Source organism: Chionomys nivalis, chromosome 7, assembly GCF_950005125.1.
Source record: "Chionomys nivalis chromosome 7, mChiNiv1.1, whole genome shotgun sequence".
Taxonomy (NCBI): Eukaryota; Metazoa; Chordata; class Mammalia; order Rodentia; family Cricetidae; genus Chionomys; species Chionomys nivalis.
In genome coordinates this window covers 42,435,727-42,449,284 of record NC_080092.1, presented here as the reverse complement: position 1 = coordinate 42,449,284, position 13,558 = coordinate 42,435,727, and the positions used below count along the sequence as shown (strand labels likewise).

Sequence of the window (13,558 nt, the reverse complement as noted above, 5' to 3'; positions counted from 1 at the left end):
AAGCTGTCTGACCAATGTCTGTGGGGGGGACTAGAAGCCAGAGATAGATGAAAGGGCCATATTGCGTGTTACACGTAGCTGACTCCAAACATGCAGCCTGGTGAGGCTGAATAAGAATGGACAGTGGGGGGGGCTGGAGAGATGGCTCAGAGCTTAAGAGCACTGACTGCTCTTCCGGAGGTCCTGAGTTCAATTCCCAGCAACCACATGGTGGTTCACAACCATCAGTAAGGAGATCTGGTGCCCTCTTCTGGCCTGCAGGCATGGAGGCTGAACACTGTGTACATAATAAATAAATAAATTTAAAAAAAAAAAAAAAAAAAGAATGGACAGTGGGGGGCTGGAAAGATGGCTCAGTGGTTAAGAGCATTGCCTGCTCTTCCAAAGGTCCTGAGTTAAATTCCCGGCAACCTACATGGTGGCTCACAACCATCTGTAATGAGATCTGGTGCCCTCTTCTGGCCTGCAGACATACACACAGACAAAATTTTGTATACATAATAAATAAATAAATATTTTTAAAAGAAGAATGGACATGTGTGGGAGCAAGAGGTTGGGGCGTGTCCTTAGACGGCCTCCAGGCCATCAGCAACCACCCCTTCCCCAAGGTACCAAACAGGGCCTTCATCTGCAGCCGTTCATCCTCAGAGATGCGCAGGCAGGCCTCAGAGAAAGTATCATGAAGGATCTGCCGAAACAAGTGTGCCCCTGTTGGAAGCTGAGGTCTAGGGCCTAGGTTCGCCGGAGGGGGTTCCTGTTCTGCAGCACGGGGTCATCTGTAAACTGGGTCACTTTTGTTATCTGATCCCTCACATGGTCGCCTTCTTAATCCTTTCTGCTTTCCCCGGGCCTTGGTTTCCATATGTATTCAGAGAGACCGAGATTTGGCCTCTAGGCCCTGTGAACTTAGAGTAACTGTTTTGTTTGTGTTTTGTTTTGTTTTTGTACAGGGTTTTGTATCAAAACTCCTGATCCTCCTTCCTCCACCTTCTGGGGTTACAGGCATGCACATATGCCCAGAACCTTGACTCATCAGATGCATGTGTAGCCCTGCTAACCTTGTATATGGGGGGGAGGGGATCAGTAGAGCAGTTCTCAAACCCACGGACCCCAGAAGAAAAGACCCTGCAGGTGGGAGGAAAGGAGAAGACCTCACCTGCCGGAACAGGAGGTCCAGCTGCACAGGGTGGCTGTAGCTGTCCTTAGGGTAAAACACCTGTGTGGGTAGGGCCTTAGTTACCCACAGGTTACCCTCTTTTCTAGGCTGGACCCCAGTCCCAAATGCAGCCGCTGGCTGATCCCTACCCTAGCTCTAACCTCACTCCCATTTTTTCATGGTTTCCCTGACCTAGCTTCCTGGATAACCCTGCCCATATTTAACCCATCCTCAGGCCTGCTCCTGAGACCTCTTTGCGCAGGAAGATCCGCCAGGGGGTGTCCTGGTAGCCGTAGAAGTTGGGGTTGACTAGGCGGTGCAGCTGTGTCTGCACAGGATCCTCTGGAGGCTCCAGTGACCTTGAAGGCTGCACTGTAGAGGGCAGGGGCAGAGAGTATAAGGGGGGCTTCTTGAGACCCAGCAGGACCAGGAAGAGCTTTATGGTGCTTATGGTGGCAGGAGATGTCATGAAAGTACAGCAGGGTGATTCAGGAGGACTGGGCAAACCTCTCTGAAGTGACATTTGAGCGGACACCTGATTGATGGACAAGAAGGAGACAGACACCCAAAGCCTGTGAGGAAGAGCATTACTCTTGGAGGAGACAGCCCGTGCAAAGGTCTTGAGGTGGGAGCAGGCTTGGTGTCTTAGTTATAGGAACTGAATGTGTCAAGAGGAAGGAGGAGAGAGAGAAGGCTGTGGGACTGGGCCAATAGATCACACGGGCCGGTCAAGATCACAGTGAAGAGTTTGGTGTTCATCACAGGAGCTTTCATCAGAGATGCGTTGTGAACTGACTCATATTTTACAGTCACTGTCTGATTAGGGCTTCCCTTTTGGGGCAAGAGGGCTGGATTTATAGCTCTGGTTGAATATTTTCAAGCTGTGTGGCCTTGGGAAGCAGCTTAACATCTCTGTGCTTCTGTTTCCCCGCCTTTAACAGGTAGGAACAAATAGCACTGTTTGATGAGCTTCGGTAGGATTCAATGAAGGTGGGGCTAGCCGGAAAACAGCGATTTAAGCGGTGATGTTATAATGGCACCAATGTCCACACAGTATGTACATGTTGACTTAGGGACAGACACAGCTTCCCCAAACACCCCTGTGCTCACAGGCTCGCTCACTCACTTGGACACTTGCACATCCCACCCTTGAGGTCCTCACCTGGAGTGGGCCCCATGCATGGCCTTGGGGCACTGGTCACTGGCTTCACCAGGGCCACAGCCTCTCTGGACACCTGTCCCACCACAAACAGAGCGCTCAGGGGGCAGAAAGCAAACCGTGGAGGGGAGGCAGGGGGCCATGATGAGAGGGCAACTGACTTCTGAGGCTTCAATCCCTCTGGGGTACCCAACCCCATACCTCACCTGAGTGCTAGGTGCTACTGCCAGATGAGCCTTCTGTCCCTTCAGGATCATTAGGGCTTCCTCATGAGGGTCAGGTGGCCTCCTGAACACCTTCCCACCATCCGTTCTGGCAGGTGACCCATGGCAGGTTAGACACTAGGTATCCCCTTTCCCATAATCCCCAAGAGAAGGGACCCCTCCCTCCCCCATTTCATTACAAACAAGCACCAAAGAGGAGTCAAGGCTGACCAGCACAGTGAAGACCATGGCAGCCTGAGCCTCCCCTTTGCCCTGGAGCCCATCTTGAATGGTGATGAGCCCGGTATAGGGAGGGTAAACTGAGGGCTGGTGTCTGGACCCACCTGCGGGCCTCAGGGCGCGCCGCCCAGGGCGGCTGCTTACACTGCTTGATGATGCTTTTGATCTGCTGTGTGGGTTGTGGGAAGTGCTCTGAGTTGAGCGTGGAGTACCGAACCAGTTCCGGGGAGGCTGAAACCGTGGGGCAGGTGGCCAGGTGAGGCCGTGGGGCCCAGTGGCCCTGGCCTATCTGGGCAGCCTCAGGACTTAGATGGACACTCACTGGATTCTGGAGCAGTCCAATCCTGAGCTAGGATGGGGGCAGCCACAGGCTTGCTAGGGATCTTCGGGGCCTTTGCCACAGAGCATGGGGCCAGCAACTGTGGAGTGGGGCGCACGAGCACAGGCTTGGCTGGGGGGCCGGTGCCTACAGTCTTCGGCCGTGCCTCTGGAGCTAGTGGTCTCTGTGGAGAGCAGATCATGAAGAAGCCATCCAGGACATACCTGAGAGCTTACCCCCAGGCACCCCATCTCTGCTCAAAGTGGACTATAGGACTCCTGGTCTCAGACATGAACAGAAAGCCTGGGTAACACAATATTCCTGTTTACCCTGGACAGCTCGACTCACCTCTGGGGGCTGGGGTCTTGAGGCTGTACTCAGGGGCTGCTGCTGGAGCGCCAAAGCCTGTAGGGTCATCTCCCGGGCCTGGGGAGAAGTGGCCAGGTGACCTGCGTATGCACGCGCGCGCGCGCAAACACACACACACACACACACTTTGTGCCCTGCCCCCACTCACCAGTAACACAGCCTGCCTGTGGATGAAGGCTTGCTGCAGGGCCAGTGTAGAGGCATCCAGGCCTGGGACTGGGGAACCGGGCAAAGGGCACAGGTGGGCACAGGTGTTGGGGAAGCAGGAGCTCCCCTATGCACCACCGGCCCCTAATCTGGAAGTATATTTAGGAAGTACTGACTGGGTTTGACTTTGGGGTCTGGAGGTCTCCGGGGGGTATCTTCAGAAGCACCACTGCCACTTCCACCCGGCTGGCCCCCACCTTTCATGCGGTAGGCGATGGCTGTCGGCTTCTCCAGTTCCTGGGACAGCAGTGGCCGCCTCACTGCTGTGATCCCCAGGATCCATGGCAACAGGCACTTGACACCAACCCCAGCTCCCAACCTACCCCCTCCACAGGAATGAATTGTGGGAGCCAGTGTCTGTACTGGGGTTTCTGTACTAGGGCAAGGAAATCTTGTGGGATTTGGAAACAGGTGATCCAGTGATCCATTCTGTCAGATGTGACAGCTGCGGGTCTGACTTAGCTGTGGGTCCTGCCAGGGCAGCCAGGGGCATCTCCAGCTGCCAGATAACCTAAAGATTTCCCTGCTCCCAGCGCAGACCCAGACTGGAGTCCCTGCCCCAGGTGCCTGACTGTGTAAGCTCCAGATATCACCCAAAGACGTGGGCTATGTCTCTGGTACACACACTGAGCCCACCACCTGCATCCCTCTGCATCCCTACCGCATCCCCACAGGCCAGCACAGGATCGAAGAGGCTGTCCAAGTAGCCATCCAGCTCCCTGGGGGGCACAGTGGTCTCTCTGGTGCTGTCCACAGCTGATGAGGGTACAAAGGGGCCAAGTTTACTTCTCCTCTGGGTCTCCACACCCTCTGGGTTTTTCCCCCTTTAATGTAATGGCTATTGCTGGTTGACCTTGGCGGGTTGCTGCCCATCTCTGGGATTCAGTTTCCCCATTTGGACCATCCTCATTGTGGCTGCAGTACCCATCGAAGTCAGGCATTTGGGGCATGTGGTCCTGGGGCTGGGGCCTTGTGGGCGTGTCCTCATCTGAATCCCAGCAGTTCCCAAACACCCTGTGGATGAAAGGGGAGGCACAGGACAGCTGACCCCCAAAGAGATTCCCTGAACCACCTGTGTGTCCTGGGTCATGGGGCGTCTCCAGTTGAGAAGAATTACTAGGCATGGCAGTACACACCTGCAACTCCAGACTGCCGAAGCTAAGGTAGGAGGAAGCTTGAGGTTCAAATGATCAAACATAATAACAACCCCACTCCCAGAGCGCAGTCTTTCCCTACAGCTGGTGGGTAGCTGCCCAGGGGAGGCGGTCTGGGCAAGTAACTACATACCCTTTAGCATCTCCTCTGCCAGCCAAAGGCCCTTCTGCACCCACAATGAAGTAGGATTTCTGTCGAGGAAAGTCCCTGAGCAGTTCCAGGTCTGACACCAGATCCAGCACATAGTCATGTCCAGCCAGCTCTGCCCACTGGACTCCATTCTTCATGGCCACTGTCCAGCCCCTCCAACTGTCAGCCAGCCCCCTGGTCATTGTGCAGAGGAATGGAAATGGTGAAACTGTCAGCCATTGCCTGGAGACCCCAGGGTATGAATCAGACCCCAGGCATGGCCAGAGTGGCTTCCTGGATCCCCCCAGGGTTGGTGCCTTCTGCCCCCTCCCTTCTCCCAAATCATGGGGTGCCAGATGGGACATTCTAGGAGCCAACCTGTGCTTTAGAATGTCTCCAGCAACAGCTTCCCCCGTACTCCAGGCGTGTACCGGACAGGAGAACTGGTCACCTGGCACAGTCAGTTGCTGTACTCAGTCTGGGGTATCTCCAGGCCAGCCTCACTGGCTCCCATGTCCCTATCCCAGATCTCAAACCCCCACTTCCCTGCACTGCGACACAGGCACAAGCCCCTCCCTGGCTTCAGACCCTTTAGTGACCACTGCTCACTCCAGAGAAGCAGCCTGAGGGATGAGCCTACATACCATTGAAGCAGCTCACATCTAACGCCATACTGGCCTTCTCCTGAATGGCAGTCCACTCAAGCTGTGTAGGGGGAAAGGTGCGAGCTGTCCCTGAGCCCATGGCCTGCAGGAGGCGATACTGACACACAGCCTGGAAGCCATTCTGCCCATAATCAGACACAAACCTGGAGGAGGAATAGGGAGTTGGAGCCTGCTGTAGGCTCAGGCTAGCCCTTAGCTCTAAGGTGAAGTGGAAAGGCCTCAGGCTAACTCACAAATAGGATAGGTTGGTGAGCACACTAACAGGCCCCCATAGCCTAGAGTGCTAAGGCTGGCCCAAGAAACAAATCCCAGGTTAGCCCAGAGTATACAGTCTAGCACAGAGTCCGAGGATGGGGTAGCATGTCATTGTTCAGGTAGGGTGCATGACTAAGCGCGGGCCAGAATCCAGACTCTGGAGGGCTTTGCCCCACCCCTTCACTCAGTACTCTGGGTGACCACCCGCTCTTAGCCTGGCCTCCTAGTTTTCACCTGTGTAAGAGACGGCTGTGAGGGTCCAGCTCGGCTCAGAGTCAGTGAGCTGTTCCCACCAGCAGGTCCTCCTCACGCCCCTACCCATTCTGCCCTGAGAGGAACCAGGGTTGTGCTTTCAGGAAGGCAGCACACAGGCAGCCAGTGACCCTATTCTGCTAGAACCACCATAGCCACAGTACTGACTGAGGAATGGCTGCCTTCCGCATGCTGGTCAGGTGAAAGTGCACACAATCTGATGCTCATTGCTCTCCTGCTGGGGGGATCCTGTTCCCACCCCCTATTAACGGCAGAGAAAAGAGGGGTACTGGCCCCAGGTCATGTGGTAGGATTGTGCACTATCCCCCACAAGCCCAGCACCCCACCAGCATCAGGGATACACTGTCAACGTGATCATGCCCACATGGCACTGGTACATGCCGTCTCTGTTCTGCACACATAACATATACTATAGAGTAGTTGCTCTCGTCACCCCCATTTTATAGCAGACAAGCTCAAGGCCTGGAGAGGTTAAGTGACTTGTTCAAAATCACAGAGTTGGTTTGGGATTTCAGTCCAGACTGTCTGAACCCAGTTGTGCTCCTAACCCCTGTCCATCACACAACCTAAGAGATTTAAGAGCTAAGAACTCTTCCCAATTCTCCACACCCCCGTTTTGCCCCACCCTGGGTTTTGTCATCTTCATCCATTGCGACCGAATTCCTCCCCTGTGTAGTAAAGCAAAGCCTGTCTTTCTCCTGGGTCTGGACTCAGTCATGTGATTGCAGCGCTGGCTGCCATTCATGCTGGTCTTTTGGCAACATAGAGGCACCCACTGGCCTGACCTCCGAGCTCCTGCCTCCGGCCACCACTTGCCCCCGGTTGCACTCACTTGAGGAGGAACTTGTCAAGTTGTGAGGAAGGTGCGAAGCCACTGAGGCAGGCAGCCAGCAGCAACCAGCCACGCTTGGCATTGTAGGCATTGTGATTCCGCCACACCTGGTTGGCCAGCTGGGCTAGGATCTCATCCCGCAGACCCGGCTCCACCAGCCCCTGGTACACTATGTAGTTCCCCAAGATCATCTCCTGGGTGCCGTGCAGGTGGGGGTCTCCCATGAAACGCAGGATCTAGGGCACAGACAGACTCTCGTGGGCGTCTGCTCACATTCTTCTCACAGTCTCCTGCCCATAAAATGCCCCTCGTATTTTAATATCACCCTACTATTCAATGTCAAACAACTAGCAGAAGAGTTAGGGCCCGAAGTACACACTGCTGTCCTGTTCTGCTCACGAGCCTCCTGAGGCTCCCATTCATTGCCAGCATCCTTTAGTACCCTCGGCCTCAGCTGGCTCCACTTGATCTGAAGGATTCTCTAGCGTTCAGACCTGACCACATCACGCCCAGGAAACACCTTTCAGGGCTCCCCAGCTCTCTGGTGAAATGGAACCCGGGAGCCTGAAATCTAAGCCTCACTGGTCACTCTCCCTTTTCTTGCCAACTCTCCTGTCCTGTTCCCAAAGAGTTCCTCCTTCCCCTAATAGGTAAACGCTTCTCATCTCCAAAGCCACCCCCTCCAGGCTGCCTCCTGTGGCTTGCCTGGCTGGATCTGGGGCCTCATTTGTGTTCCCAGCCTCTGAACCTCCCTCTGGACATGTTGGTAGTCCTGGGTCAGAACAGGGACCCGCCCCCTCTGCCTGGGGAGTCCTTAGGCAGGAATGACTGGGAGCGACTCTCGGAAAGAAGCCAGATCTTTACACTGACATACAGCTTCAAGAAGAGGTGTGGGACTCATAAACTGGGCTTGAAGGCCAAGGAGGAATAAAGGGGAGGAAGCTTGTAACCTCCTCTCAGGTAAGGGGCAAGGGCGCTCGTGGCCTGGCATTGTGCTGTAGGCTATGCACTTGAAGTTGGACTGGGGCAGATCCCATACTAGCTTAAAGACACTTATGGCTTCTGCATGGTGCTCCACAGGTAGCCGTGTGAGAGGCATCTTCAGGGGCACTGTCAGCATCCCAAAGTAGGGCTCCTGGGGACACAAGGAGGGCATGGGAGGTAACACTGGGACAACAGACGTCACGTTGGGCAAGAGACCATGGGGTGGGCTCCCCACTCCATTGCCTAGATGAAGAAGCTGAGGCCTGCTGAGGGCAGACTATGACCCCCAAAGAGCAACTGGGGGAGGCAGAGCAATGCCGCTGGGCCCTTCTGGAGGACAGGACACGGAGGCAGGTGCTGTGCCACCTCCTAGTCACGTTCTAGCAACCCTAGGCTGGTTGGTGAGCTATAGAGTTGGAGTCCAAAAGGGTCTCACTTCTGTTAGGGCCCTGGGGCTCCCAATGGGCTCCTGCCCATACCTCAGAAGCCTTCAGGGAGGCTGTGTTAGCTCTGAGTTTCAGTGCCCAGGGGTCAGGCTGCCCAGCACTCACCTTGAAGTGGCACCGGATGAACTTGGCCATAGGGTAGTTGTTGATGTCAAGGGGAAGCGTGACACAGGGCTCAGCCTGGAGCCTAGGAGTTCGGACGATGGCTACTCGGGGCACACTGGACAGCCTGAGGCCTGCAGATAGTGGAAGCATGTAGTGATTGCAACCCTCTCCCCAACCCTTCCCTGCTGCTGTTGGAGCCAACACACCTGCTGCTGCTGCTGCTGCTGCTGCTTGCAGGAGCCCGGCCACCTCAGCTGGCACCTCCAGGTGCCTCACTGGCACCACTTCCCGCTTGCCGAGCTCCTGGAGGAATGGGCGAGGGGTGAGGGGCCCACCATCACACTTCACCTGCTGGTCTCCCTCCCTGTTTCCCTGCTGCGGCTCGGACCCTGCACCCACCTCCTGCTCACGCAGCCATGCCTCCTGTGCCCGGCGCCTCCGCTCTGCCCTCAGCTGCAGGAGAGCAAATGGTCAGGGCACAGGTGGCAGAGACCATGGCCAGGTAGCCTGGGCAGGCGCGAGCAGTAGGGAACGGCCTGTGGCCTGGAGGCTCCTGGTGGCACTGATGTGACCTCCCGCAAGGGAGGCAAAAGTATAGCCAGAGATGGGAGGGGATACATTGGCAGGACTCCAGGAAGCCTTGTTTCACAGAAGGCCTTGCATGCCTCCAGAGCTTTGGGGATGGAAGGGCATTTATCACTGGCAGTTGGTTTATGTGACAGAGGACAAGACTGGCAGTGAGCTAAGTACCAGATCACACTAAGGAGATTCAAGTCACCCAGTGCCAATTAATCATGCCTGCAGCTCACTATGAGCCCAGTGCTGGCTACATCTCTCCAAATAGCATTTCCTTCCACCCTGCTCCATGCCCAAGGGACATGCCAGGAAACGGGCCTCAGAGGAGCCACAGCCACCTGGCTCAGGAGGAGGGCATGGCAGGGATTTGCTCTGGGGATGGGTTCCTCTTGGGCTAAGTGCCCACCCCCAAACGCAGACAGGCCTGTACCTTGAGGTAGCGGCGGCGGTTCACGTAGGTGTGCACCAGGGAACGGAATTTCACCAGACTCTGCCTCATCTGCTGGTAGCGTTGTCTGAGGAATCAAAGATGAGGCCACAGGGTGACAAAGGGTCAGAGATACCTCTGCCACTGCCCATACTTCACTCTGGGATCCTTTGTCTCAAAAGAAAATGAGTTCAATGTGGGACAGAGACAGCCAAACCCACACAGCAAATCTGGTAGCAGGGCCCAGACTGATCCTCAGAGTGGTCATGTACTACCCCACCATGTGTTAGTCCCGGAGCCCCTGATGTGCAGGTAACAGGGAAACCTCTCAGCTGGATCCACAGTCCAAGAGCAGTGACCTGAAGAATCAGGTCATTTCTTCCCGCAGAAGCCTCTCTCAGCTTGCATACCTCCAGAGACGGGAAGCTGACTATTTGAGCTTAGGCTCCTCTGAGACTGGAGGACCCAAGAGACTTCCCCTTCTGTGGGCATCACCTGGCCAGGAAGCCACGGGCCCTGCTTTGCAATAGGATGATCTTCCGCCGCAGGGAGCGGAAGTGCCGCTGGATGAAGAAGCCTCGCAGGTAGCGCTGCAGGGTGAGGGCAGCGCGATGCTGGACTCGCTCCCGCATGCTCTCCAGTAGCTGGTGCAGGTGCTCCTTCAGGAAGAGCTGGGAGTGGGAGGTAGCAATAGATATCCCTATTGAAGAGCCCACAAAAGGAGAGAAGACAGGGCTGCCTCCCGCAGCTTGGCTGGGAGTTTAGGGCAGCAAAAATTAGGGTACTGGGGCACCAGACATCGGAACAGAGCTGAGGTGGATAAACATCCCAAGTTTCGGTATCTGGATGAGTCTGAGGTACCACCTGGATATCACTGAATGTGGGGCTCTCCAGAGCTCACCTTGCTAACCCCAACACGGTACATGTCTGGGGTGACTGTGCATAGCCTGCTCAGCAACGACACACACATGTCCCCATCCGCTGGCACGTTGAGCTTGAGGGTCACCAGGCAGCGATACCTGGGGGAACAAACCCAGCCTGAGGGCCCAATGTTACCCCATCTCCGTGTCTGGGGGGGCTGTGGTCCAATAGGGACTTGCTCACAGCACTGTCCCCAAAACTAGCTCAAGGTGTCAGAACTAATACACTATTTCAGCAGAACAAAACGCTTTACTGACACCTGCTGGAGATTGTCCTAATGGCGACTAAAATCACATGAGATGGCTTTCATACGTAGAGAAACTATGAAAACAAAGGCTTCTGTCCCCAAGCCTGACGGCGTGAGTTAGTCTTTGGGGAATTCATCTCTTCCACATGATGGAAAGAGAGTACTGACTCCTGAAAACTGTCTTGTAACCTACACACACATATTGATTCATTTGAGCCACCACCCAGTAAGTGAATACATGCAATTACACACACACACACAACTCAACAATTATATTTCCCATGTCGAATCTAACATGCTTTGCACAGTGTACAGTCTGAACAACAGTACACGAGGAGAGGAGTCTGTGCGGTTAGGAACTACCCAACGGAAGTACCTGTCGATGAACACCTGGAAGGGTAGTCGCACCGGAAAGCCTTCCTTGCGGATCCGCACAGTCTCAAGAACCCCTGAATAGCGTAACTGCGCCATCATCACATCTGGCTCAAAGAGACCCGGTTCCTAGAAGGACGCCCAGAAAGCACAGCTGCATTTCATCTACTCAGGTACAAAGGTGGGGGTACATAGTCACGCAGTGGGCAGGGAGGGGTCCAGAGAGGCCAAGCCCTGCCCAGTGTCACACGTCACAGGGAGGAGGACTTGACTTCGCCAGGGGCCTCACCTTCTTGTGGTTGGGTTTCAGGCAACGCACGAACAAGGGGTTACACCTGGGCAGAGGTGGGAGAGGTGGTGTGAGACCCCAGAGGGAGCGTGTGGGTGCTCACCCACTCTGCCCTGTCACCCAACCCACCTCTCCATTTTTTCCACCAGGTCCAGGAGTGACTGCTGAAACTTGGCAGCCACAGTGTGAGCCTTGTAGAGTCGGGTAATGGAGCTGCTCTTGCCCAGGCGTGGAGGGCCGGTCTGTGCAGCATGGCTGGAGAAGAGGTGTGCCACCACCTGGAGGGGCCGAAGTATTGGACGAGGCAGTGGGTTGAGGGCGGGACAGGGACAGAACATAGGAGTCAGGTCCCTGAACTGAAAGGGTCTGAAAAACAACTTGACTCCAGCTGTCCCTGCCATCCTAACTTGCATATGGGCTCAACATCTCCTGAGGGACCCAGCCCACAGCATGGCTGCTTTTCCTTTTCTTTTCGGGGAGTGCACAGCACTGGCTGTGAATCTGGCCCTGGTCAGGAACTTTGGCTGGTTTGACAGAAGAGGAAAAGGGAAGCCCATGGGGGATGGGTGCAACCAGTCCTTCTGTCATAGGTCCACCTGCTGATGAGCAGTGGGGCTGGCTTTCCAAGGCCCCCAAATTTGGCCCCATGTATCCCCCAAAATGTCGACTTCAAACATAAGTGAAGAATCCAGAACTTAGTCTCAGTGGTAAACTGGTTATCCCTGAACCAGGTCGGAAGGGTCCTCATTGGAACTTAGGTGGGGACCATGACAGGTGACTGAGGCAGAGATGAGTTAAGGAGAAAGACCAGGTCAAGGGGCTTCCCTTTCCTGGACTGGGGAGAGCCTGGGGTAGAGCTAGTGGAGGCTGGATCAGGTGCCACCAGGAATGTGGGCAGGGTCACCGGGGTGGGGCAGGCGAATCCAGGCTGGCTTACCCTTGTGCGGCTGCGCACAAACAAGTCCAGGACATCTTGGCGCACTTGGTCATGGTTTTTGTCCAGGAACTTGTGCACCTAAAAAAGGGAATTGGTGGGTCTGTGTCTGTGGTTGGTCTCACTCACCCCCTCCCGTATGCAGCAAGGATTCATCAAAGGCTTGTTCCCAGTCCTCTGCATTCCTTCATCTTCTACCAGACTTCCGTCTGCTGTCTCTCCTAGGAGGGAATGGACCCTCCCCTCTGTCTCCCCAACTGCTCCATCCTGCTCACGCTTTCAGGGGGTGGGGTAAACCCAGACTGGGCCATACTTCCTTCTACCCATTCTGCAGATGAAGACAATAAGGTCCACATGGAGACAGAAGTGTGAGAATCCGCTGTGACTTGGATTATAATGACCACATGACACCATTACCAGTAACAGGCACTCTTAGGGTCACCTCTGCCTCAGAAAACTGGCATTCTTAGCCCCATTTCTCAGGTGAGGAAACAGACTCAGAGAACTCAAGCAACTTTCCAAGGCCACACAGCTGAGGGGCCACAGCGTCAGAACTAGTATCCCAGCGAGGCCCACACTGTGGTTCTGTCTCCAGCCTGCAGGACGGAGAACCCGAGGCCACGCTGGCTGTATCCACTCTCACCTGATAGGTGACCTTGCCTGCATAGTGCTTGATGGTGAACTCTGGCAGTGGCATCTTGGGCTTAGAGTAGAGTGGGTTGGCGCCATGGTGGTAGTGGCACTTCTGCAGGAATGTGTGGTCTGTGGCCTGCGAGGGAGGGAGGTGAGGGTAGGGGTGGGGGGCTGGGCACCTGTTCCTGGCCCCGAGTGTTCTGCTCCCCAGGGTGCTGGAGAAGAATGGCTCACAGTCATGGGAGGCTGACGGAGTCCTGGAAGCAAGGCCCACAACTGTGGCTGAATCTGGGGATTCCCAGTTGCTTACATGCTCTCACTGACATCAAATCCCCAGTTTAAGGCAGAGTATGCAGCCCAAACCCAGGTCACCTCACTTGGAACTTCCAATCTTAGTCAATACAGGTGACTATAGATAAGCAGTTCTCAACCCGTGAGTCTCGACCTTTTGCAGGGGGCGGGGGGGCCAGTGACCCTTTCACAGGGTGGCCTAAGACCGTTGGAAAACGCAGCTTATTTACATTATGTTCCGTGACAGTAGCAAAATTACAGTTGTGACATAGCAACAAAATAATTGTATGGTTGAGGGTCAGAGTCTCAGGATTGGAAAGGTTGCGAACCACTGCTGTTGGTGATGTCCTAACACCACATTTCCCGCCCCA

General features: G+C 55.1%; 1 protein-coding gene across 1 annotated transcript in view; it reads right to left on the bottom strand.

The window, feature by feature from the left end:
* Positions 1–13,558, bottom strand: part of Myo15a (myosin XVA) — a 55,651-nt gene that overhangs the window by 23,887 nt on the left and 18,206 nt on the right. The window contains exons 17-44 of the mRNA XM_057774662.1: positions 12,907–13,032; positions 12,267–12,344; positions 11,459–11,607; positions 11,330–11,375; positions 11,045–11,169; positions 10,402–10,519; positions 9,996–10,171; positions 9,504–9,588; positions 8,897–8,950; positions 8,704–8,800; positions 8,498–8,628; positions 8,002–8,097; positions 6,963–7,198; positions 5,582–5,745; positions 5,316–5,388; positions 4,941–5,132; positions 4,507–4,667; positions 4,315–4,409; positions 3,770–3,890; positions 3,595–3,662; positions 3,426–3,503; positions 3,075–3,261; positions 2,863–2,989; positions 2,522–2,627; positions 2,319–2,391; positions 1,407–1,528; positions 1,157–1,216; positions 613–688 (exon numbers count right to left, since the gene is read on the bottom strand). Of these exons, the coding sequence (XP_057630645.1) occupies positions 613–688; positions 1,157–1,216; positions 1,407–1,528; positions 2,319–2,391; positions 2,522–2,627; positions 2,863–2,989; positions 3,075–3,261; positions 3,426–3,503; positions 3,595–3,662; positions 3,770–3,890; positions 4,315–4,409; positions 4,507–4,667; positions 4,941–5,132; positions 5,316–5,388; positions 5,582–5,745; positions 6,963–7,198; positions 8,002–8,097; positions 8,498–8,628; positions 8,704–8,800; positions 8,897–8,950; positions 9,504–9,588; positions 9,996–10,171; positions 10,402–10,519; positions 11,045–11,169; positions 11,330–11,375; positions 11,459–11,607; positions 12,267–12,344; positions 12,907–13,032 (3,220 nt within the window). The remainder of the gene's footprint in view (positions 1–612; positions 689–1,156; positions 1,217–1,406; positions 1,529–2,318; positions 2,392–2,521; positions 2,628–2,862; positions 2,990–3,074; positions 3,262–3,425; positions 3,504–3,594; positions 3,663–3,769; positions 3,891–4,314; positions 4,410–4,506; positions 4,668–4,940; positions 5,133–5,315; positions 5,389–5,581; positions 5,746–6,962; positions 7,199–8,001; positions 8,098–8,497; positions 8,629–8,703; positions 8,801–8,896; positions 8,951–9,503; positions 9,589–9,995; positions 10,172–10,401; positions 10,520–11,044; positions 11,170–11,329; positions 11,376–11,458; positions 11,608–12,266; positions 12,345–12,906; positions 13,033–13,558) is intronic.